Source organism: Hippopotamus amphibius, chromosome 12 (assembly GCF_030028045.1).
Source record: "Hippopotamus amphibius kiboko isolate mHipAmp2 chromosome 12, mHipAmp2.hap2, whole genome shotgun sequence".
Taxonomy (NCBI): Eukaryota; Metazoa; Chordata; class Mammalia; order Artiodactyla; family Hippopotamidae; genus Hippopotamus; species Hippopotamus amphibius.
In genome coordinates, this window is record NC_080197.1 from 79,601,015 (window position 1) to 79,628,202 (window position 27,188).

Sequence of the window (27,188 nt, forward strand, 5' to 3'; positions counted from 1 at the left end):
TTTAACCAGTATAATATGGTGTAGTAAATAATACACCCTACTAGTCATAATATTTAGATTCTGTCCCCAATTTACTACCTATATTAGCCTGTCTTTCTCTATTCAGTGCTCAGGTTAATTGTGTCACATTTTCTGAGCTAGAAACTCTGTGGTTATATTTCTGCTCTGTCTCTTCCCATTTCATTAAACCCTACCTGTTTTCTCTTTTTGTTCTCTTTTCCCCTCTCCATTGCCTTAATTTAGGCCATCATCTCATCCTGATGTTTTGATAATCTGACTGTTCAGCATTCAGCGGCATTACCCCTTGCAGGCACCTACCAGACTAACCCACCCAGTCATACATAAAAATCTTTTGTTTCTGCACTGCCACTAGACTCGTTCTTTTGAAACTTATGTTTCACATTACTATCCATTGCCTAAAATTGATTTTTCCTGACTAACATTTGGGAGTTGAGTGCATGTTGCATATTGTAGATTCATAAGCAGTCCTTCATTAAAGAAACCTGCTTAACTTAGTTTTACCAGCATTTCCCAAGTGCATTTGGTACTCTTTCTTGGTATGTCTTGTAATGTGTCAGAACAGTGTTCTGTGTGACACCATTTGGGGAAATCATTTGGCCTTTTACAAGATAAATTTAAATTCCTTAGCTTGGTCAGTTTTTGCTCCAGTGACATTTTTAGTTTCAACTCCTTCCTACCTTACACACGTACCCTAGCACAGTCATTCATGGAACACTTATTGAGAATATACTCTCAGCCCAGACACTGCAAAGATCAAGAAGCCATTCTAAGTTGCAGATAGTCTTTGTGAAAAGTCCTGTGATAGTATTTTTAGATACATCTACTTTGATAAAGTGTCTTCTGAAAGTGCTGATTGTTTTCAGGATGTTTCTGGCAGCAAGTAGCAGAAAGGCCAACTTTAGTAAGTAAAGATTTATATAATCTTTCATAAGAGGTAGGGCATTTCCAGATAGGTTGATTCAGTTATGTCAAAGATTTCTTTGGAGTTCTCGGACCAGTGCCCCTTATGGCCCCAGTCTCAAGCATCACATGCCTCCTGGACAGTATTCAGTAGCAGAAGAAACAGTTTCTTTCAGATTGTCTCATGTCTCACTGGCCGGAGTTGCGGTCACATGCCCATGCCTAAATCAAGTATTGGAAATGGGACCTCCGTGATTGGTTTAGGCCAATCATGATTCATTCCCTTGGACTGGAGATAGGACGTACTTTTCTTCGAGCACAGGATAGATACTTGAACCAAATAAGTGCATATTGTTAGCAAGGAAAAGGGAGTTTGGGAATGGCTGGTAGGCAGTTGACAGTGCCTGCTACTTCACTCAGTCTTGGGGATGTGGAGGAAGTTAGAGTAGAAGGAAACCACTTTTGGATAAAGTGGTTTCTAAGCTGAGTTTTGTGGAGGGGGAGATTAATAGGGAGACTTTCCCTTATCCTTCTAAGCCATCCTCATTGCTGCTGGTCTTTTCTTTTTTAAGAATAGTAAACATGTTTAACATATTTCCCTAGGAATTTGTCTTCACCTTCTATTAAAAGGAACATGTAATGACTGGTTTAGTTGAATGAAACGTGTTCTGTGAGATAAAGGCCTTATAGGAAACTGTTAATCACTGTTTTAAAATGGCAAAAATCTTTTGATGTCCCATACCTTAGTATTAACTTTTTTTAACTTTGGGGAGATATGAGTTTGCAGCCTAAATGTTACTTTTGTCTCTTTCTTCCTTCCCTCCCTCACTCCCCTTTCCTTCTTTCTCTTCCATTCTCTTTGTTCTTTTCCTTTCTCTCTCTCTCTTTTTTTTGGAATGGAACTTAAGTACATCTTTTGGTTCTGCCTGATCTTGTCCTTATATTTTTAGAGGTGAAGATATAGAAGTCCAAAAAAATTCAATGTTTTGCTTGATGTTATTTGGCTAGTACAGCTAGGTTTAGAAGCGGGGTTGTTTAGGGAAATGAATTGCAGCTCCAGTGGAAAACAAAGGAAAGTTTGCTGTTAAGATGCTAAAGACAATTGTCTTTTGATCTTTTTAAACCCTAGAGAGCCTGATACTTTTAAAAGGGATATACAGTTGTTTCTGTTAGGGTTGGTGGGTGGTTATAAATTTTGTCAATGTCATAGTTCCACAGTATATAGTAGCAAGCTTGGAAAAGAAATCTAGAAATGTCAGTAATAGAACTTTACTATGTTTTTTAAAAAAATTATGAACTTATAAAAAAGGTCTTTCCTGTAACTGAGAGAAGAAGAGGCAATCACTACATGAATAGTGAGGCCCAGTTTGGAAATTTTCATGTGTATACACAAAATTTTAGCAGTACCAGGATGCTGTTATAAATATTGGTTCTTTGTAACACATATGTGATAAGAACTTCTTGTACAACACAGTCCTTAATTTACCTAAAACCTAGATCTGTGCTTTTCTGTCATTCCTGGTTTACATTTATATTTGGCCAAGCAAATAAACTCTCAAACAAGAGTTTATATTTGTTTGAGAGAGCTGGTTTTTTTTGTTTGTTTTTAAAGGTACATTTCATGCATAACCTGCCATAAAATGGTGAGCCATTTTAGTTTGTCAGGTATTTATTAATGATTTACTTTGTGAAAGGTAAATCTCCCCTTTGAGGAGGGCAGATAAAATTGTTTTTGTAGCTTATTTAGCACAGAACATTGTACTTAAGTATATAACATTAACTGTTAATATGATTGATACATCCTTTCCTGATAATTTTCTCTCTACTTCTGATTTTAAATTGGGAGAATGTTTGCTGGTTTTATTTAGTCTTTGTACTTTTTAAACATACAGTGATACAAGAGTCATTTATTAGTCCGGGTTTAAATACACGTCATAATATCCCACTTCCGGGCTTCAGTTGGGAATAGAAGTTTTATTCTTCTCGGGACTTTTAGCCAGAGTGCCCACAACAGAAGAGAAGGGTTATGGGATTTCCCACTACACCAAACTCTCTGAGCCCTAAGGGCAGGAACTTTCTTAACTATCTTGGTAATACCGAAACACTGCTGCTTCCTACCTGCCAAAAGTGAGAGAGTTTGTTGCAGAAGTTTGCTGGAGGAAGAAATTAGCCACATGAAAGAGGGGAGGGAAATAACCTTATAGGCTGAGGAAGAGCAAAAATCTAAAGGTGAAAGAGCTGTAGCCTTAGTTCTAGATAATAAAACTCTATTTTTATGTTTTTTTAATTTTGTTACTCTTGTAAGGAGAAAAACATACAAATAGGAATACATTTACATTGTTTAATATTAAAACTATATGTAAATGTTTACAACAGAACCTGAAAGTTTCTTCTTGCCCCGCCTTCTTGCTTTCACTCCTTTGCCCAGAGGCAACCATATATTTCATGCATTTTATGTGCCTCCCGTTCTCCATGCCTTTACACAAATATATATTCACATTCTTTTAAAAAATTGTAAACATATTGTTCTGTGACTTGCTTTTTTATCCTTAACTTTAACCGCGGAGGTTCTGTGGAACTCTGAGGGAAGAGAGATAAAATTTGGATTCAAATTCCAGCTAAGCAATTAAAGCCTCTGTTTTCTTCATTTTTAAGGTGAGGATAACGATAGCATGTATCTTTGAGGGTTATTACAAAGATTAAATGAGACTTTATAGGACTCTTTAGCATGGTAACTAGTGTGTGGTAAAGTAACACATAGTCGTTACTATTATTAAGAAATAAGGCCAGGACACTTCTGTATCATCCTCCTATAGCTAAGAAATAAACTTGTAGCAGTAGAGCACAGCCAACCCCCTACATCTAAGGAATAAAATCTTTAGGGGGTCTAGCAAATGATGGCTGTTGCCAAATGATTAAAGGACTGTGTCGTGAAGAACAAATCAGACCTTTTCTTTTTGGTTTTTAGAGTCATTGAGGTACCAAACTGTTAGCTGTCTATGAGAGAACTTCATAAAGCAGAGCTTACCAAAGTTGGATGACCTGGAAAGTCTATAAAATTATGAAGGAGAGTATATTATTATATTGTTCTTCCTGTTGTCTATTAAAATGATGCATACACAAAAGAACTAAATAGTAAGTTTAGGATAAAAATAAGGATAATATTTCTCTGTTCAATGCTGAGCAAGCAGTGGAACTAACTATCCCAAGTAAAAAGAGAGGCTGATAACAGTTTTTTAAAAGGGTTTAGATGAGTGATAGTATGACTTTAGGACTCTCTCCATAATCTTTTCTAAAGGAAATGGACCATTTCTTCTTACTATATACATGGGTGGTTGTTTTTTGGTACTGTCAGAGATAGAGCACTGAGTTAGAGAGACCATAGGTTTGACTGAATATGGCAGTTCTTAAATCCATTTGATGATGGTTTGTGTTGTTTTATTAACTTGCCATTTGCATTTTTAAAAAACAGCTTTATTGAGATAACTCAACAGTTCACCCACTTAAAGTTTACGATTAAGTGGTGTTTAATATATTCACAGAGTTGTGCAACCATCATGACAATCAGTTTAAGAACATTTTCATCACCCCCAAAAGAAACATCTTTTCTTTCCAACCTTCCAGCTGTGGGCAACCACTAACCTACTTTCTATCTCTATAATAATTTGCCTGTTCTGGACATTTTATGTAAATGAAACAATACAATATGTGGCCGTTTGTGACTGGCTTTTTGTACTTAGCATAATGTTTTCAATCCATGTTGTATAGATGAAATCAGTACTTCACATATCAGTATTTCATTCTTTTTTATGTAATATCCATACAATGAGTAATATTTCAGAATATGCCACATTTTGTTTATCCGTTCATCAGTTTGTGTTATTTCCAGTTTTTTGGTTATTATGAATAATGCTTCTATGAACATTAATACCACTAGTTTTTGTATGGACATATACTTTGTTTCCCTTGGGCTGATACTGAAGACTGAAATTGCTAGGTCATAAAGTAACTCAATATTGATTCTTTTGAGGAATGTGTTTTCCAAAGTGGTAGCACCATTTTACAATACATTCTTATCAGCAGTGAATTAGGATTCCATTTTCTTTGCATCTTTGTCAACATTTGTTTTTGTGTATTCTTTTAAAAATATTTATTTTATTGGCTGCATTGGGTCTTCATTGCTGTGTGCGGGCTTTCTCTAGTTGTGGTGAGCACGGGCTATTCTTTGTTGCGGTGGCTTCTCTTGTTGCCGAGCATGGGCTCTGGGCGCACGAGCTTCAGTGGTTGTGGTGTGTGGGCTCAATAGTTGTGGCTCGTGGGCTCTAGAGTGCAGGCTCAGTAGTTGCTGTGCACCGGCTTAGTTGCTCCGCAGCATGTGGGATCTTCCCGGAACAGGGCTCAAACCCATGTCCCCTGCATTGGCAGGCGGATTCTTAACCACTGTGTCACTAGGGAAGAAGCCCTTGTCTGCTATTTTGATTTGGCATTTATTTTTGTAAGTATTAATTGAATTTTCATTTTGATGAGCATATCTTTAATTTCTAAGAGTTACTTCTAGTTGCCCTGCCCTTTCATTTCCAGTTTTACTGTTTTATAGTCACAATATTTGTTAATGTACTCTAAAAATTTTTTAAAGAAATTATGAAAATATATATTTACACGAATTGAGAGGAGAAATCACAACTTACAAACTTAAAAAACCTAATTACCAAAAATTATTGCAAAATCCAAGGGAGAAATTTTTTTATTAACTATCTAACATAGTTCTAACCCCCCCCCCCCCCGCATTTTTGGCTTCATCTTTTTTGATCACTTTGTCATTTGGCAGTGAGTTTGTGATATTTTATAGAGAGAAAATAATAAAATCGTTCAGCTTTCTCTAGCATTCCGGTTTCTTGCTGCATGGTTGTCAGTTTTTTTCCCCACCCAATCACCCGCCTCCCACATGTATGGCATACACTGGGGCTATAAACACAAGTTTGGAAGATCTATCCTTGTTCAAGAAAGAGCCAAAAGAAAAAAGCCTGGGTGGAAGAAGAGAATCCAGAAGAATCATGCAGGATCCAAAAGTATAAGTTAAAATGCCAACATATACATAAGATACGTGGGAGTTGGCTTTTGGCACAAGAGAAAGAAAATCAGAATATTTTAAGGAGGTCTAAAGAAGGCAATTCAAGAAAACAACAGCAGAATTTAAATCCACATTGAACTTGGTTAAAAAAAAAACCGATGCCATAGAAAATCATATTAGTGACAAGGAGGTTACTTTCAGAACGCAAATAAAAGAAGAAAGACAGTAATAATGAGAAGTGAATTCAGAGAAGAGAGAAACAACTTATGGATAATTGAGATTTCTAAGGGATCAATAATTGATAGATTAGAAGACGTTCTTCTGGGTTTAAAAAAAAAAGTTCTTTGTATAAAGACAGACAGAACTTCATTCTAGTCAAAAACCAAGAAGAGACCTACATCTTACACAAAGAATAATTTACACTTATTAGCAAAATAATTGAACTTTAAAGATTGGGGGAAGGGCAGCTTATAAATATCTGTGTAGAGAAATACTGTTATTTACTAAAGATCTCACATCAGACTCTTCACTCCAATATTAGATGCCAGAAGACCATGGCATGTACTGTGTTTAAAGGAACTAGAGTATTGAAACAAGAATTAAGGCATCAGAAATTGAAGCCATTTTATGATGACTGACAATATATATGAAATTGTTAAAAATGTAATAAGCATGGCTATAAAGGGAATTTATAATGAACAATCTACGAAATCAAAAAGGAAGCAGTAATCAATCTCCAGATAACTTTAGCAAGAAGTAGGTAAGGAAGGTAAACACATTTTAAATTCAATTGTAAGGCACTCCAAAGATCCTGATTCTAGATATAAGTTAAAGATTGTTGTTGGGCAACTAAAAGTAAACACTGATAGAATCAAATAAGGTATCTTCCAAACCACTGGGAGAAGAAATGAAAAGGAAAATAATTCAGGCATATGTTAGGTTGAATCGTATGATAGTCTATTTTCAATCATTGTGACTGAAAAACATGACAGTTTTATTTGGTTCAATCTTATAACATGGTGAATTGCATTTCTTTTTTTTTTTTTAAATATCCTGGCACTCCCACTCTCTCATCCCCCTTTAAGTTTCTCAAGTGCAGGTGCCCACCCTTCTTATACTTTGGATTGTTTGTGCTTTAGCATGGTACTTAATAACCCTGTATATAACTTCAGTAAGAATTTGATTTTGCAGAACTGACCTTAGGATGAATAACATACTAGTTGATAGTAGAGTTCCATTATGATTGATTATAGAGATGCTTTTAACATGTTGCTAAAGCCATGATATGAAACAAATCTGATTTTGTTTCCTTTTTTTTTTTTTTCCTCTTCTAGAAATAAAAGAAGGCATTGGTAAAAACCCTTTAGTTAATTTTCAGTTACTCTTTGAATATAAGTCTGGATGTGTAGGGAATTAGAACTGATTTCTTATGTCAGAGTTTAAAGGTTAAGACTGAGGAATTATATTTGTTTCTAAATAGAAGTATTATGTTTCTACACAAACTAAAACTTCATTGTCAAGATGGGTAGTAAACAAGAAGATACTTTTTAAATCAGCAACCAACTTCCTTTTTGTCAGAAAAATTTTCAAGCCAGCCAAAGGCCAAATATAAAATGCACTCAGATCTAATTTTTAAAATTAGGTGGATGTGTTCAGTAAATAAGAGCTTTCTTCCATAGTATCCATATTTTGAAAATTATGAACAAGATTTAGCTAAAAGAAAATGTGCATATTCTTTTCCCCCTGATTAACAAGCAGCTTCGAAAAGCATGCTAATTCAAAGGTTAGTTTTCTGTATTGTAGACTGTAGTTAGATAATGGTTATTTTGAAAATCCATAGTTATTGCCACTAATTTGACAAAGGATATGTGTTATATTTAGTCAGGTACACTCTGTTGGGGTAGGAGATTGGTTCATTTAAAAAGATCATCAGACAAAAAAAGTAAGATTTAGTAAAAGTTCAGAGGTAACATTTATCTAAAAATCAGGGGACTTCCCTGGCAGTCCAGTGGTTGGGACTCCGCACTTCCACTGCAGGGGGCATGGATTTGATCCCTGGTCAGGGAACTAGGATCCTGCATGTTGTGTGGTGTGGCCAAAAAAAAAAAACAAAATCAGAATATATAAAATAGTACAGTATGTCATTCATGAATGTGTACATATGTTGTAAAAGTATAAAAATATACATTAGCGGGACTTCAGTGGTGGCGCAGTGGTTAAGAATCCGCCTGCCAATGCAGGGGACTCGGATTTGAGCCCTGGTCCAGGAAGATCCTCCATGCTGCAGAGCAACTAAGCCCATGGGCCACAACTGCTGAGCCTGTGCTCTAGAGCCCATGAGCCACAACTGTTGAGCTCACGTGCCCACAACTGCTGAAGCCCATGCGCCTAGAGCCTGTGTTCGGCAACAAGAGAAGCCACTGCACTGAGAAGCCCAGGCACCACAGTGAAGAGTAGCCCGCCCACTCTTGTCACAACTAGAGAGAGCCTGCGTGCAGCAACGAAGACCCAGTGCAGCCAATAAATAAATACAATACAATAAGTAAATAAATTTATTAAAAAAGTATATATACACAGTGATATGATAAATGCCACATTCTAGACAGTGGCTAGCTATGGGCGGTGGGGCGGAAGAATGGTATTTTTATTTCTTACAAAATAAATCAATTATGGCAGAACATTAATATGTGACAAATACAGAAGGTGCATACGTAGGTATATGTGTATTCTGCATTTCTGTATTCTTTAAAAAGTTCATGTAAAGTTTTAAAGTATTTAAATTCCCAGTGTACCCACTGATCATGTTAACAGTGATTTTTTTCTTTAAAAAGAGATAAATTCATTGGGTGAAATGACAGTTGGATTAGGTTATAATAATAATATTAATGCAAAAACTAGTCTAGTTCCTAGTTAAACTTATGAAGAGATCAGCATTGAGGTAGAATTATTTCCTTGCCTTGAAAATAAGAAAATGTGAAATTTACAACTTATTTTTCTCTTATTTAGGGAGTTGATAAAGGTAATTAGTAGACATTGTTTTTCTCTTAAGTAGAGTTATATACAATATCTCATATATTTCAACATATACATCAAGTACTTAACTAGTATAGGGAGTAGAAAACACTATTTATACTTTTTGAAGTTCTTAGTGCTTCTCCCCAGTAACATCCCCCTGCCCCCCCTTACCCTGAATTTAATTTTGTATTACATTTTAAGTGTCAAGAACAGGGTTCCACAAAATCCAGCAGTGTTTAGACTTGGGGAGGAGGGGAATATACAACATCAGTTTACTAAAATGTACCATTTTGTAAGTGTACACACAATTCAATGCCATTAAGTTCGTTAACAGTGTGTTGTGCAGTCATCACTACCATTCATATTCAGAAGTTTTTCATCCTCCCAGACTACAAGCCTGAACTTATTAAATGCTCACTCCCTCATTCTCCTCTCCCCACAACCTCTGGTGACCTCTTTCCTACTTTCTGTTTCTGAATTTGTCTATTCGAGGAATCTCATATAAGTGGAATCATGTAATATTTGTCCTTTTGTGTCTGTATTATTTCACTTAGCGTAATGTCCTTGTGTTTCATCCATATTGTAGCATGTATCAGAATTTTCTTTTTTAAGGCAGAGTAATATTCCATTCTACATATTTACCAGGTTTTATTTTCCAGTCATCTGTTGATGGGCAATTAGGTTGCTTCCAACCTTGGCTGCTGTGAATACTGTTGCAATGAACATTAGTACAGAAGTTGTCTGTTTGAGTCTCTGCTTCAGTTCTTTTGGGTATAAACCTAGGGGTGGAATTGCTGAATTATATGGTAATTCTGTGTTTAGCTTTTTGATTAAATGCCAAACTTCTCCACAGTGGCTGCACCATTTTGTATGTCTACCAATAATGCACAGGGGTTCCAGTTTCTCTGTATCTTGCTAACACTTGTTAGTTTCTAAGTTTTTTTTGTTTTTGTTTTCTGTTTTTAACAGTAGCCTCCTAATGGGTTTGAAGCGCTATTTCGCTGTTAGATGTGGTTTAAAGGGGAAGAAATGACAAACCCTTAGTGTGACTCAAATTGTTAAAATATTACTTGCGTAAGTAGAAGAAAAAATACATACCCCCTTGTGCTTTATAGATCTCATAGATCTATAAAATCAAAACAGACTTTCAATTTAATGCAAATTAAAACCAACTAAAGTCAAATTAATGTTTACGTGGCAGTCTAAACCAAATTGTTGCAGTCTTCCTTTATAAGTAACTTATTCTTATGAAAATGTCTTTTTCAGTTACAAATTATAACTGCAGAAATATTATCTTTAACTGGTAAAGGACTTCAGGGTAACTAATGGGGAAGTTTGCTGACAATAGGGCATGCCAACCTGCTTGCAGCCAGAATTAATTTATTAACAAAATTAACAATTAATACACTGAATGGATAAATTGCCACTTAGGTTATCATTTGGTTGCTAATGTAATTAAAAAAGCAAACTGCCTTATGAAATCTTTTGGTCAACTAGTGGAACCAGAATATACATATATAAATTTGTAATAAATTGTCTAAGTTAGAGTACAGAATTCTTTTACCTGCCCCTGATATGTCTGTAGTCCCAAATTAAGAAAATGCTAACTTCTCCAGATGACTTAGTCTGTTCCACTGCAATGTAAAAATGGCCAAATGAGAATTATATTCAGGAATACGTATAGAGGAATAAATCACTGTGGAGTATCTGACATAAAAATTATGTTCTTTGTGTAATTATTTTCACAGTTTTAAAAGCTTGCATGCACTATGTTGAATCCTCAGAATAACTCTTAGCTAGTCAAGAAAGATGGTGTTTCTGTTTTATAACAAGGAAACTCATGTCAGTTTCTTTAGTTACAGGAATGCAAAAGAAGAGGTGAGCATGCCATGTGAGAATATAGGATTCCCTCCTACCTGTGGTGGGTTGTTTTGAAAAGTGTTGAAAAAGGTGAATCTGAGTGGCTTTGAAATATGGATTTGATGTAATAGAGGATTTCTTAAACTTACTGGTAATAAGAAGTTCTTTCCCCTGTTGATTGATTCACTAGGGGTAGCGTCATGTCCTAGAATCCTTGGTTAACGAGTGCCCCCGAAGATTCTTGTAATTAGGCAAAATTGATTGGCTAATTTTACACTCACTATTTCAGAGCAGGGGACTTGGTGCAATTAAAAAGTGTTTTGGAGAACATCTGCATCTAAAGGATAGGTTGAAGTGGGAAAAGAGTAATTAGGCAACAGTTATTTTGATAGGAGGTAGTTGTACCTTTTACTAGGTCGCAGTAGTGCAAATGAGGTGTGGAAAATGATGGAATTTCAGGGATTAAAGGAGATTCCAACTTTACTGTTTGGGAAGACAAAGAGTTTGGGAAGACAAAGAGAAACAGGGAAATTAAAGTGGACAAGCTGATTTGTGGAAGAAACTTTGTAGGGTTGGAGGTATATTGAGTCTTTGGTTGTAAAATATGAGTAGATGTTTGTAAATATTAATTTGAACTCCAGAATTAGTAAAAACGTTAAAATAGTCTGACCTTGGTAATCATGATGGTATCAAGTATTTATTCTCAATATAAAACTCTGTTAAGGCAGATTGTGCAAATCAGGCTTTCTGGCCCCCCGTCGTCCCCCCGCCCCCCCTTCAAATCTTACTGCTTTCTGCACTTCTAGGTTTCCTTGGAAAGCTGAACTGTTTATTCCCTGCCCTTCAAGTGGGTATGTTAGAGAGAGGTTAAGACTGAGCTGATGAGAGGGTTCTAGAAGAAAAGGTGATATAGGAGTATTTAAAGTTCATATGAACAGGTATGTTAAGGAGTCCTCCCTCCTTTCTTTTTTAATTAAAAAAATTTTTTTTGCTTTGTTTTTATTTTCTTAGACGAGTGTCTTATCATGCGCACTGAAAAGCTAATGCATTGTGTTCTTTTATACTGGACTTTATTTTATTGATTTCTTTCCTGAACAGAATGAAACAAGTTTGGATATCAGGCTCTGAATTCTGTGATGAGATTCTTGCTGTTTTTGTGATGTGTACCCACCACATTTGCTTTCCCGTGGTGACAGATTCTTAACAGGATGACCCACTAAGTTTTTGTTTTGTTGGTCTCCCCCTTTGGCAACCCTTCATTATCCCATTCAAAAAAACTTTGTTTTCTGTATCTGTTGCAGAGTAACATTTGTCTCTGAAGTGTAAAATTTTCTTCCTGTAATAAGCAAGAATTTTTTGATCTTTGCATCCATATTTAGCTCCCCTTCTTGTCCTCTTCTTGGCCTGTTTGTTTTCTTTAGAAAGTTTTAATATGAGGCCCTACCTGTAACAATTGGAATTTAGCCCTCTCAGTTAATTGCCTTCACATTCAAACACGGATTTTTTTAAAAAAATTCGGTTGCACTCGGTCTTAGTTGTGGCACGTGTGCTCCTCAGTTGCAGCCAGTGGGCTCTTTAGTTGCAGCATGCAAAACTCTTAGTTGCAGCATGTATGTGGGATCTGGTTCCCTGACCAGGGGTTGAACCTGGGCCCCCTGCATCAGGAGCGCACGCAGAGTCTTACCACTGCGCCACCAGGGAAGTCCCACCTTCACATTCAAATGAATCTAATTTATCTCAGTGAACCTTTTTAAATTTATGAGATTGGCTAGGTAGTGTTCTGAATTTTGCTATATTATATACAATGGATATTGTAAGTCATTTAGTGAAAATAGTTGGCTATTTTCTAACAGGACTAAATGTGTTTACTTTTTAGCATTAACATAAAGCTTTCTTTATGTGCCAGGCTCTAGATATTTGAGTTCCATTTGGTTTTTGTGCCCCTGAAAAGAGGGGTGAAGAGAATCTGAGGCCGCAGATTCATGTATTTGTGGCCCAGATTTGAGGGTGAAGTGGAGGATGCTTGGTGGTAGAACTATATAAATTAGTACACATCTGGTTTGAGAAAGCACTCTAGACTTTCTCGTGTAAGTAGATTATTTTGTCTTCCTGCTTTGAAACAGAGAACCTTTTTGTAAATAAATAAAATGCAAATAAAGATGAGCCAGAGGAAAAAGGGGTAAGTGGAAGAGGCGTTAGAGCAGTCAAGGTTCCCTTTTGATAACCTTTTTTTTTTTGTCTTTATGATACTGGGACTATTTCAGAATCTTCTTAGAAGATGCTAGGGAGAAGCAAGGGACACAGTGTCATTTTTAAAATGTCAATTTGCTCCCTGCCCCTTCCCTGTAATTATCATATCTATTGACCTATTGAGGAAAATTTAAATAGACTCTCTTCTCTGTTCCTCTCTAAGGATTTCAGATTGGAAGGTCATAATGAAATTTGTAGTTAGGGTTTATTCTGTAGATTTGGCCACATAAAATCTAGGTTTAGTTTTCATATTGTATTTCAAAACACCTTAAAAACCCTATTAATCTTTGTTATTGTTGTTAACAGTTAAGAGTTTTTGCATGAGCATTATTATTTTGCTTCTATTAGTTAATTTTCCCACCTTTCCCCAGGCTTTCAATGTCTAATTATTTTGGAGTTTTCAAGAAGATGAATAAAAGTTACCTATACTTAAAAGGGCAAAGTATTTAGTAGATAAAAGTGCTTAGGAGTACAGAATACTTTTCTACAGTCTTTGAATTGTTTGTTATTAGACTTTGTAGGCCTATGGGAGAGAGGTATGCTGGACTTAGTCATTTATGTGATTCTTTTAAAATACAAAATAATTCTTAAAACTTTTGGTAAATGTTAACTGAAACCCATACTGCATTGGAAAGCAGTGTTTCAAACTGCTGTTCTTTCTGCCTGAAGAAAAGTTTTTACTTCCATGTTCCAACACCCAGCAATTAGTACCACTTTAAATGATGCCCAGGTCTTTGCTAAGTCAGTGTGGTGCAGAAAATGATAAGGAGGGAGGACTCCAATATTGACTCAAAATATTCTAATCAAGGAATTCCAGACAGTTCTCTCCACCCATGTTTTGATATGTAGACTTATCATATGTAGTAAAACTTTGAATATTTCTAAAAATAAAAATGCAACAGAAGTTTAAAGATTAATAAGTCTTGAGGGTCAAATTTTCTGGGTATAGATATTAGCTAATAAAGTGTATTTCTGGTTTAATTCAGTGAAAATAAAGCTCACTGTTTCAGTTGCACATTTGTTTGGAAGGTTTGTTTCTGGGGCTGATAAAATAAGCAATAGGAAGGCATAGGATTGCTACTTTAGAAAATACCAAAATTTTAGAGATAAAGAGAAAATGCCTCTAGAGGATGTTTAAAATAAAATCACTTCATACAAAGCAAGGAACTGAAGATGTAAAATTGCTGTAAGGCCATTGTATCAAATACTAGCATTGTGTTTCTCACCCAAGAAGAAATTGCATCAGCAAATAATATACTGAGCACTGTTATTCGGATGGTACTGAGATGAACAATTGTTTTAGCTGTTGCTGGGCTCCCCACCTCCACCCCTTAGCCGCCTAGAACTGTGTATGTTATGGGAGGTCATGTGATAGTGATCCTTGGTTTTGTTCATTTAGCCTGTCAAAACAATTTTATGTAGGTGGAAAGAAATGAATAGAGTGGGTTAGCTGCATCAGCTCTCATTGACACTGAAGGTAATGAATGTTGTGATTGGGATAGTCTATCAAGCCCCCAGGAATATCCAGTTTGATAATGCTGGAGAGAAGGCACCAAAAAGCAGCTGTTGTGCTAATCTGTTCTAAATCTCAAATAAATTTTATCATTGTCTTCATGATAATTTGATTGACACTTGGTAATTTGTGTTCAAGTCTTTTTTTTAATACAATTTACAAAGGTTACAGTCCACTTATAGTTATTACAAAACTATATTTCCCATGTTGTACAGTACATCCTTGTAGCCTATCATACACCCAATGGTTTGTACCTCCCACTCCTCCACCCCTAAATTGGCCCCCTCTCCCACTGGTAACCACTAGTGTGTCCTCTGTATCTGTGAGTCTGCTTTTTTGTTATATTCGACAGTTGATAATATTTAAACAACATATACTCTTATTTTACCTTCAACTGTAATTTATAATTTAGTAAAGTGGCTAGTTCTTTTCAGTGATCATTAGTTAATAACAGAAATATCAACGTGGCTTTTCTGAAAAGAATATTCTAGAAGCTTTACAAAAATTAAGATATGTTTGTCTGATATAGTGAATGGAACATGAGCTACGAATCATCTCCATTTAATTCATGGTTCTGCTTTTCATTGTGAATTTGAGGAAGATACGAAATTTCTGAGTCTGTTCATCTGTTAAAATAAATATTTCCTAATATCGCACATAGGTTTTCTGAGAATAAGAACAGAAGTAAAACAACCAGTTAGTGTAAATAGCACACACTCAACAAATATTTTTAAAACCCTAGCTGTTCTTACTAGTCTGTGTGCTTATGTTAGCTTTGATCTATTTTGCCTTGTCTTACAAATTCTTTTGGATACTAAAATAGTGTAGTTCTCTGGGGTATGAAATGATCCCAGATTGAAAAAATAGGAGGCTTATAGATAGAACAAGTTGACAGATTATTGAAAGAAGCACCAAATTATTTGCTTGGGTTTTTTTCCTTACTTAGTTGATAATCTGTACTCATATTTCTAATGTTAAAGATTTAAAGCAAGGTTCTCAGACCCCTTAAAATAAATCATCAGTAGCTTTTAGGGAGGATAAAAACTATAGTAGACATATAAAATAGCCTCTGTTTATAGTATAGATGACTTCTAGGCAAAATTAGATAAAAGTTAATCATAATAATCCTGTAGAATTACCATTAAGTGTATTTATTCTTCAGAAGAAAATTGATTGTAGATTTTTGGTGAGGAAGAAGTCCCTGTTTGGGGTCCCTCCCCCCTTATTTATACTTTGCTATAAATAAGTAGTTGGCAGATTTTTTACAATGGCTTTTAACAAATACTTTTTAAAATCAAAATGGGCAGCATTGACCTTTGCAGGTTGATCATAGTGTTTGAGTTGTGTTAAGCTACTGAGTCTCAGAGGCCCAATTTCAGTCCTAACCTTTCTTTTAAGTCATAGGAATTTCTTTTATTCCTGGGGAAATGCTAACTACTTGTGAAGAATGTACACACTTTTTTTTTTTTTTGGAACGCACATTCATGGTTTCATTCAACACATGGCAGTTAAACAATGCCAGGTTGTCAGATGCTAAAGATAGAACACTGAACAAGCATTTTGTCACTGCTTTAGGAATAAGCCTCAGTATAATATTACTTGTGATTAAGAGCTCTGAAAGAGGCATATACATGGTTTATGAAACTATACATTTATGTGGGAGGGGATGATTTAATCTAGAGTGAGGGGCAGTCAAGGAAGGTGTCCCCGTGGAAATGACAGATCTTTGAAGGATGACTGGGTATTAACCAGACAAAAAATGTTGATGAAAGGACATCCTGTATGGAAAGAACAACGTGTGTGAAGTACCTGAGTGGGAAGGAGCATGACATGTTTGAGAAAGGAAACATGAGAGTGACAAGAAATTAGGCTCTGAAGAGTGGGCAAGGATTGTATTGTGTGGGATCTCATGGGTCACGATGATTTTCCACCTTTATTCTAAAGGCCGTAGAAAGCTATTAAAGAGTTTTAAACAGAATTATGACATACAGTACCTCATTGAATCTGATTCCAGTTGTGTGATACATTCTCATTTGAGATGTTTTAAATGCGGAAAACAATATTTCTAAGAATTAATCAGGTAGGCATACCATTGAATTGATTAAATTGACATTAAAATATTTTGGTTATATTTGGACAGAGTGGAAAACACATTGTACAGGGATAAGATGAGATGTCTGGAAACAGCTAATAGGTTATTGCAGAAATCCAGAGGAGCACATGATAGCTTGAAATAGGAGTGTGGCAGTAGAGAAAGACATGAGTAAATTACTTTGGTTTGAGTTTTCTGCAGAAAGGGTTTACAAGTAAAGGCTTGTGTACTTTTAAAACAATTTTGGAAACTTGGAAATGTAGATAAGATAGAAACAATCTTTAAGTAGATTTTAAATTAAAATTTAAGTAACAATGAAGAATGATTATGCTGCAGTTTTGGTTAATGTCTAGTGACAGTTTGTGGCTAAAGTTATATACCAGTTGAGAGAAAACATTTCATTTACTATTAAGTACTATATACTGCCTTATCCTGTGTGACATATATTCCAAGTTTCAGTTGCAGTGGTCTACTGTATGTGATATACTTTCCAGAAGCTCTAAACTCTGGGTGAATAAACAAATTTAGATAAATTTAAATTCCATAGCTCACTGTTATTAAAGTTTTTAGTCTCCTTGCCACCAATCTATATCCTGCATTTTGAAGTTTGCCTTTAGCACTTTTTACAGACGCTTAAGCATTTCAAGTATTGTAAAACTAGAGCTGTGGGTACTTTCAATGGTCATGATCTCCATCCTTTAGGGTAACATACTGATATGGGGGCTGACACTAGCTAGCTTGTGCACACGGAATTGGGTCTTTTGTGATACGTTCTCAAAGCACTTAATTTTTTGTCTTTATAATACCTAATATTAATGCCTCTGCCTCTTACATTGTAAGGTCTAGAATAGCAGAAACCTTGTCTCTGATGTTTGTCGTATCCTGTTGTCTGACACCGGGTACTCAAGCATTTGTAAATAAAATATAAAAATTAAGTATCACCTAATGGTAGGTAGACTATTATAATTCATTTGGCGCATGTGATTACTGTCTTCTGATTGTTTTGAGAATAGATTAACTTTTCATAATTTCTTTAAGTTTTTGTAATTCAACAGTAATGAATGAGAGTCAACAAGTGATCTAGATTTTTCTTCTTTTTTGTGAATAAAGTTTCCTTAAATGAAGAACATTTAAGAATATATGGTAAATATTTTTTTTAAACATATTTTGGGGAACCCTATTATCAGTAAATGGAAAACCAAACTAGCTGAAAACTCTTTCCACTGTAAAACACCAGATATTTGAAAATTTTTATGAGAACTACAAAAACCTATCCTTTTCAATGCATAGCTGAGCTTGTAAAGATGTCAGGATAATTTCCAAGGTCTAAAAACTAAGAAGAAACTAGAAACCAGAGTAGGAAAAGTGTGAATTGACACTAGGGTTTTTCTGGGACAGTTGCCAATCTTGTTAACTAAGACGCATGATTTTACTGTCTCCCCAAGAATAGATGAAATCTCAAGCCCAAGCAGGTATTGGAACTGAGATCCAATAAACTTGTTCCTTTGAAAGGAACAAAAACCTTTAATATAAAGACATACTAGAGAAAATTTCAGTTTCCGAGTCAGGGAAAAGACAGTTTTTCCCAAGTCAGCTGAAAAAACGTTTACCCTGAGAATACACAGTCAGGGAGACCTGTATTCATACAAGTATGATTTTCAAATTTGAACTGATTACATGGAGGCATCATGACCAAGACTAGTAATATCCCTGCAGCACTAGGCATAAACAAACTCAGAGCCTGTCCACACAATTGAGGATATTCCAACAGACGAATCACCATTTAAGATAACCGTATTATCCACTGTTGTTAATTATGTGAAGAAACAGACCACCATGAATGAATTGTCAGCAGCCAAAACACTAGGCAAAATTAGATCCCCAGTAACTCAGATAGAAGTGTTATTGAATTGAGCCTCTAAAGCACATTATTTTTAAAGAATTAAAGGACTGAAAACTAAAACCACAAAAACATCAAAATGATATTGGAGGGGGTAGTGAACGACTGACTTGTTAAAGGTCCAAAAAAGAGCTTCAATAAATGAAAATGTATTGCAATTAAAAACTAAGTGACAAGTGCCACTTTCTGAGTCATCTGGCCCCAGATACTTTGACTTGTCCTTTGGCCGTCTGTTCTCTGGGAGAGGAACAGTTTAGGAAGATCGCCAAGGAAGAAATAGCTCTGCTCTGGATCTGAGTCTCAGTGGACAGGGTATGTGACTTTGTGGATGGTTACAGCTTCAGATTAAGAGTGGAAATAAAAGAAGGGATATTGGGCTGTGAAAGTGGGCTTTTATAGAACTCTGAGAGAAGTCAATCTTGCAGTGATGATTTGGAGAGGGAAATAATTTTGGAGATGAACCCTGAGAGGGAGGAAATTCCAAGCAGAATGCTGGGAAAACTTGTCTGTTCATGAAGCAGAGATGGGGTAGAGGTTGGTGGGGATCATTGTAAACTGAGCCGCCAGTTATGTCTCATTCAAAACCCCATGTGTGGGGTTACCGCTCTGTGGGGACAGATCTCTCCCTGAGGCATTGGGCCTAGTGAAGTGTCAGGAGAATTCCTTCTCCACTGAAGCCTTTAGTTAGTGCCCAGCTTTTTTTCTTTTTCTTTTTTTGTTTTCCCTCCTTTTTTTTCCCACCTTGCTTTGTTTTTTGATGCTAGCTGGGAAAGTAGGGGACTGAAGTAGTGACTGAATTCCCTTTATCAGACCCTCCCTTGGGTCCTTTTGGTAACTAACTGCTTGACCTTGTTTTATTTTCTGTATGGATGTCCAACTCACCAGTATACCCAGCCCTCCAAAACTTGTATAGTTAGTTGCAGTTGTCTAGTTTATGTTCATCTCTTATTTCTGGAGCAGGGGCCAAGACCTTGCCACGTGTCCTTTGCATCTCTGCCTCCTTTAGACTTTAAAGTTTGATTAATTAAGAAAAATTTTAAGGTAATAAGCAGGTTAGATGTGATAATAACTAGAGAGAATTTGTGAACAGAAAGGTACATCTGAGAACATTGCCCAAAAGGCAGCAGAAAGAAAGAAATGGAAAATGAGAGAGAAGTTAAAAGATATAAAGGATCAAGTAAGGTTCCATCCACACACACCGTTACACATAACAGATACAGACACATAGAAAATCTTAGAAGAGAGTGGAGAATGGGAGGAGGCAGTATTCAAAAAGGTAATTGTTGAGAATTTTCCTGATGTGAAGACAAATACCTGAAACTTTTGGCTTAAAAAGCCCAATTAGGGACGTCCTAGGTGGTGCAGTGGTTGGGAACCCGCCTGCCAATGCAGGGGATACGGGTTCGATCCCTGTTCTGGGAGGATACCACAAGCTGAGGAGCAACTAAGCCCGTATGCCACAACTGTTGAGCCTGCACTCTAGAGCCCGTGAGCCACAACTGTTGAGCCTATGTGCCACAACAGCTGAAGCCCATGCACCTAGAGCCTGTGCTCCGCAACAAGAGAGGCCACCACAATGAGGAGCCCGCGCACCACAACGAAGAGTAACTCCCACTCGCCGCAATTAGAGAAACTCAGTGTGCAGCAATGAAGACCCAACACAGCCAAATTAATTAATTAATTTAAAAAAACACAATTAGCCCCATTATGTATAAAATAAACTAAGATGCATGGTAGTTGAATGTGCACAAGTTTTTGAAAAAGTCTTTTAAAACATCTTTAGAGCAGCCAGAGAGAAAATACAGATGACTTATAAAGGAGGACATTTATAGTGATGGCTACAATAGACACCAGAGTACCATGAAACAATATCTTGAAAGAGGTGAAAGAAAAATAAGCCAACCTAGAATTCTACATCCATCTAAACTATCATTCAAGAGTGGTAGCAATTAAGAACTCCTACAAGTAAGATAAAGCAAGATTCCTTGCAGAAAAGGAGTCTTAAGTAGTCTGCAAAGTTTCTTACACTTATTATTGACTGTGAAAATGTAAATTAAGCTATAGAACATGACTTTACACCCATCAAATGGACAGAAGTTAATGTCTGATAATACCGGTTGCTAGTGACCATGTACAGCAATGGGAACTTTCATATAAAGCTATTGGGAAAGTCAATTGTTAGTGCCCCTTTGAAAAGGAATTTGTTGATACCTATGAAGACCGAAGATGCCTGTTTCCTGTGATCCAGCAGTTCTGCTGCTAGCCATGTATCCTAATAGGTGTACTTCCTTTTTGTGTGTGTCCTGGAAGGCTAGAATAATGTTTTAAGTTCATATAGCAAAATACATAGGATTATATTGGAAACAAATTATATTGAAATAGTTATCAAAACTTGTTAATTTGTGATCTAGTATGCATTATTAGTGTATATTTATAGGATCTACCAGCAGATCTAATAGCTATCATAATTTCAAAGTAATGCCTAGTGTGGTGTTTTGAGATAATCTGCAACCATTGTTATATGGTATGAAAATGCCTAGATCTGGTGGTGACAGATCACAGGTATTGCTGAATGCTGTTAGGTCCACACATTCATAATTAAAGGAAATATGAAATTTCAATTCAAGGTTAATGAAAAATAAAGTTAAATTTGTTTTCACACATGTTCACAAACCTGCCTTAAAGGAATTTGTAGACTTCAAGACAAGATCCTGCATCCTAGAGATTAACATTGCAACCCCTTTGCTTTATTGTAATAGCAGAAAAATGGGAAAGTGCATGAAGATTGATCAGTAGTAGGAGATTATATGTAAATTGTGGTGTATTCAGACGATGGATAACTGCATAGCAGTGATAACGAATGGAGTTACAGTAATATGGTAGATACCTTGTAATGTCTCCTTGTGCCATCACAGGTGACCTCAAACAATGTTGAGTGGAGAAGAGCCAGTGTCCAAATAGTACATACTCTATAACTTCTTTTTATGAAATTTTAACATTTCATATGAAGTGTAAAAACCCATATGGGAATGGTATATCCAATCAGGGTAGTGGTTGTTACTCAAGGTGAGGAGTAGTGATCGGAAAGGCCATCTAGTTACATAGGAGGGTTTAAATTATGTCTTCAGTGTTTAATTACTTAACTGTATCATAGACACATTACGTTATTGTATGCCTGGAATACTTTGTTAAAATATGTGTTATGTGCTTTGATAGAATATCACATGACAGTTTCAACTTTAATTTACAGGACAGTAGAGTTTGTGTGTATGGGACTTTGTCAAGGGAAGAACATTAAGTGCTTTTCTCCAGTTATCTCAGATAAGAAGTGAATTAACCTATGAAGTGCCAGGCATTTTTAATATGTGATAGAAACATACCTAGTAGATTATTTAATTCTTACAACAGTCCTATGTGGTGAAGATATACACAGTCATCCCTCGATATCCCCGGGATGGGGGTGGAGGGACTGGTTCCAGGACCCCAGCCTCCACCCCTGTGGATGCTCAAGTCCCTTTTATAAAATGGCATGGTGCTTGCACATTTTCCTATATACTTTTAAGTCATTTCTAGATTACTTATAATGCCTAATACAGTATAAATGCTGTATAAATAGTTGTAAAAATACAGTATAAATGCTATGTAAATAGTAGCCAGCATGTGAGCAAACTATCTAAGTTTTGCTTTTTGGAATTTTCTGGGAGATTCCCCCTGCCCCGGGTTTTGATTTGCAGTTGGCTGAATCTGCGTATGCAAATCCATGAACACAGAGGACCTGACTTTATTCATGAAGGAAATTTTAGTTGAAGCAAAGACAGAATTTATATTTAGATCTCAGCACTTCCAAAACCCATACTTGTTCCATTATTAAATTGCATCTCTGTCAATAGGTGACTTATTTTGGAAGTGGTGAATTAACTGCACCTAAAAACCATGTATCAGAAACACACATTAACAGTAAAGATACTAAAATAATCTCAAGCATGACTTTATAATCAAGAGTTCTTAAATACACTTTAGCTTGTTCTCACACTCATATAACAGGCTGATGAAGTTATTAATTATTAGTAACTTCAGTGTTAGGATGTTTTATTTTAACACTGTTGGTCATTAATACATGTTTACCATCTAAGTGTAACTATATGACTTGGTGTTTTATTATTTTAAACCATATTGGGTTTTTTTTTCCTTTTTTTCTTTTTCTTTTTTTTTTATTTGTTTCAGGTGTATAGCACAGTGATTCATTTATGCATATGCTTGTATCTTTTCTTTTTCAAATTCTTTTCTCTTTTAGGTTATTGCAGAATATTGAGTGGAGTTGCTTGTGCTATACTGTAGGTCCTTGTTGATTATCTAATATTAAATATAGTGGTGTGTACATGTCAATCCCAAACTCCTAATCTTGAACCATATTCTGTTTTGCTTTTTGATTTTAGGATCGAAAGTTAACAAAGTCTGAGAGGCAGAGATTTAAAGAAGAGGCTGAAATGTTAAAGGGTCTTCAGCATCCCAATATTGTTCGATTCTATGATTCCTGGGAATCCACGGTAAAGGGAAAGAAGTGCATTGTTTTGGTGACTGAACTTATGACATCTGGAACACTTAAAACGTAAGTTCATCAATATTATAAAAGCTGACCTGGAAGTATGAGAGAACTTGAAATTTCTTATTTCAGGCCTTATCAGTTCTTCTGTGGTTGCCCAGCATACTAGGGAGGGAACATTCTCTCCAAACATTAGTATATGAGCGCATTTTCCTGCCCACAAGGTCCCCTGGTATATAAAGTGGTGTGATAATTATGTATTGGTAAGTATTAAAATGGGAAGTTGCAGAATAAACCTAGTTTAAGTTATAGGGATTGGCATTTCTAAAAGTGAGTGGCTAAAAGATCAGGATGGAATCAAATGACAAGGTAGCCCTCTAGTGGTTAAAATGACATCAACGCTTATTGACAAGGTTTACCCATTTATTTTATCACCTCAATGTTGGACAGTTTTTGCTCGTCTATGCAAATGTATCGAATACAAATTGTAAGATTTACCACTAGATAATTTCATTTCCCAAAGCATCAGAACCTGAAGCCAAAATATCTAGACCTATCATCCCTTTCAGTAATATGGATAGGTCAAATGCAGAAATTCCCTGTTCCCTACTACAGAGAGTTTGAAGGTCTAAGAGTTGGAGTATGACTTTGGAGTCCCATGTCTCTTAGAGTTTCTATTTGTACTCTGAGAGGAAACTAGGGTAAATTATATGGTGTAAATTTTTTTTTATTTTTTTTTTATTTATTTATTTTTTATTATTTTATTTTATTTTTTTGGGGGTACACCAGGTTCAATCAACTGTTTTTATACACATATCCCCATATTCCCTCCCTTCCTTGACGCCCCCCGCCTCGAGTCCCCCCCACCCTCCCTGCCCCAGTCCTCTAAGGCATCTTCCATCCTCGAGTTGGACTCCCTTTGTTATACAACAACTTCCCACTGACTATTTTACAGTTGGTAGTATATATATGTCTGTGCTACTCTCTCGCTTCTTCTCAGTTTCCCCTTCACCCCCCGCCCCCTCCCATACCTCGAGTTCTCCAGTCCATTCTCTGTATCTGCTTCCTTGTTCTTGTCACTGAGTTCATCAGTACCATTTTTAGATTCCGTATATGTGAGTTAGCATACAATATTTGTCCTTCTCTTTCTGACTTACTTCACTCTGTATGACAGATTGTAGTTCTATCCACCTCATTACATATAGCTCCATCTCATCCCTTTTTATAGCTGAGTAATATTCCATTGTATATATATGCCACATCTTCTGTATCCATTCATTTGTTGATGGGCATTTAGGTTGCTTCCATGTCCTGGCTATTGTAAAGAGTGCTGCAATAAACATTATGGTACAAGTTTCTTTTGGGATTATGGTTTTCTTTGGGTATATGCCCAGGAGTGGGATGACTGGATCATATGGTAGTTCTATTTGTAGTTTTTTAAGGAACCTCCAAATTGTTTTCCATAGTGGCTGTACCAACTTACAGTCCCACCAACAGTGCAGGAGAGTTCCCTTTTCTCCACACCCTCTCCAACATTTGTTGTTTCCAGACTTTGTGATGATGGCCATTCTGATTGGTGTGAGGTGATACCTCATTGTGGCTTTGACTTGCATTTCTCTGATGATGAGTGATGTTGAGCATCTTTTCATGTGTTTGTTGGCCATCTGTATGTCTTCTTTGGAGAAATGTCTATTTAGGTCTTCTGCCCATTTGTGGATTGGGTTATTTGCTTTTTTGGTATGAAGCTGCCTGAGCTGCTTGTATATTTTGGAGGTTAATCCTTTGTCCGTTGTTTCATAGGGAATTATTTTTTCCCATTCTGAGGGTTGCCTTTTAGTCTTGTTTATGGTTTCTTTTGCTGTGCAAAAGCTTTTAAGTTTCATGAGGTCCCATTCATTTATTCTTGATTTTATTTCCATGATTCTAGGAGGTGGGTCAAAAAGGATCTTGCTTTGATGTATGTCAAAGAGTGTTCTGCCTATGTTTTCCTCTAGGAGTTTTATAGTGTCTGGCCTTACATGTAGGTCTTTAATCCATTTGGAGTTTATTTTTGTGTATGGTGTTAGGAAGTGTTCTAATTTCATTCTTTTACATGTTGCTGTCCAATTTTCCCAGCACCACTTATTGAAGAGGCTGTCTTTTTTCCATTGTATACTCGTGCCTCCTTTGTCAAAGATAAGGTGCCCATATGTGTTTGGGCTTACTTCTGAGTTCTCTATTCTATTCCATTGATCTTCCTTTCTATTTTTGTGCCAGTACCATATTGTCTTGATCACTATGGCCTTGTAGTATAGTTTGAAGTCAGGAAGCCTGATTCCACCTACTCCATTTTTCCTTCTCAAGATTGCTTTGGCTATTCGGGGTCTTTTGCGTTTCCATACAAATCGTAAGATTTCTTGCTCTAGTTCTGTGAAAAATGCCATTGGTAATCTGATCGGGATTGCATTAAATCTGTAAATTGCTTTGGGTAGTACGGTCATTTTCACAATGTTGATTCTTCCAATCCAGGAACATGGTATGTCCCTCCATCTGTTTGTGTCGTCTTTGATTTCTTTCATCAATGTCTTAAAGTTTTCTGCATACAGATCTTTTGCCTCCTTAGGCAGGTTTATTCCTAGGTATTTGATTCTTTTTGTTGCAGTGGTGAATGGGAGAGTTTCCTTAATTTCTCTTTCTGCTCTTCCATTGTTAGTGTATAGGAATGCAAGAGATTTCTGTGCATTAATTTTGTATCCTGCTACTTTACTAAACTCATCAATGAGTGCTAGCAGTTTTCTGGTAGAGTCTTTAGGGTTTTCTATATATAATATCATGTCATCTGCAAAGAGTGACAATTTTACTTCTTCTTTTCCAATTTGGATTCCTTTAATTTCTTTTTCTTCTCTGATTGCTGTGGCTAACACTTCCAAAACTATGTTGAATAACAGTGGTGAGAGTGGACACCCTTGTCTTGTTCCTGTTCTTAGAGGGAATTCTTCCAGTTTTTCTCCATTGAGAACGATGTTGGCTTTTGGTTTGTCATATATGGCTTTTATGATGTTGAGGTAATTTCCTTCTATGCCCATTTTCTGGAGAGCTTTTATCATAAATGGATGTTGAACTTTGTCAAAAGCTTTTTCTGCATCTATTGAAATGATCATATGGTTTTTATCCTTCAATTTGTTGATATGATGTATCACGTTGATTGATTTGCGTATATTGAAGAATCCTTGCATCCCAGGGATAAACCCCACTTGATCGTGGTGTATGATTTTTTTAATGTGCTGTTGCAGTCTGTTAGCTAGTATTTTGTTGAGGATTTTTGCATCTATATTCATCAGTGATATTGGTCTGTAGTTTTCTTTTTTTGTGACATCTGTGCCTGGTTTTGGTATCAGGGTGATGGTAGCCTCGTAGAATGAGTTTGGGAGTGCTCCGCCTTCTGCAATATTTTGGAAGAGTTTGAGAAGGATAGGTGTTAACTCTTCTCGAAATGTTTGATAGAATTCGCCAGTGAATCCATCTGGTCCTGGGCTTTTGTGTGTTGGGAGATTTTTAATCACTGCCTCAATTTCTGTACTTGTGATTGCTCTGTTCATGGTTTCTATTTCTTCCTGGTTCAGTCTTGGAAGATTGTATTTTTCTAAGAATGTATCCATTTCTTCCAGGTTATCCAATTGATTGGCATATAGTTGCTTGTAGTAGTCTCTCATGATGTTTTGTATTTCTGAGGTGTCCGTTGTGACTTCTCCTTTTTCATTTCTAATTCTGTTGATTTGCATCTTCTCCCTTTTTTTCTTGATGAGTCTGGCTAATGGTTTATCAATTTTGTTAATCTTCTCAAAGAACCAGCTTTTAGTTTTATTTATTTTTCTTATGGTTTCTTTCCTTTATTTTTCATTTATTTCTGCTCTGATCTTTATGATTTCTTTCCTTCTGCTCGCTTTGGGGTTTCTTTGTTCTTCTTTCTCTAGTTGTTTGAGGTGTAAGGTTAGGTTGTTTATTCGATCATTTTCTTGTTTCTTAAGGTAGGACTGTATTGCT

At 36.2% G+C, this 27,188-nt stretch overlaps 1 protein-coding gene across 9 annotated transcripts in view; it reads left to right on the plus strand.

Annotated features, from left to right (window-relative positions):
* Window positions 1–27,188, plus strand: part of WNK1 (WNK lysine deficient protein kinase 1) — a 144,421-nt gene that overhangs the window by 35,987 nt on the left and 81,246 nt on the right. For all 9 annotated transcript variants that reach the window (XM_057701781.1, XM_057701773.1, XM_057701777.1 and 6 more), the window contains exon 2: window positions 23,059–23,231. In XM_057701781.1, the coding sequence (XP_057557764.1) occupies window positions 23,059–23,231 (173 nt within the window). The remainder of the gene's footprint in view (window positions 1–23,058; window positions 23,232–27,188) is intronic.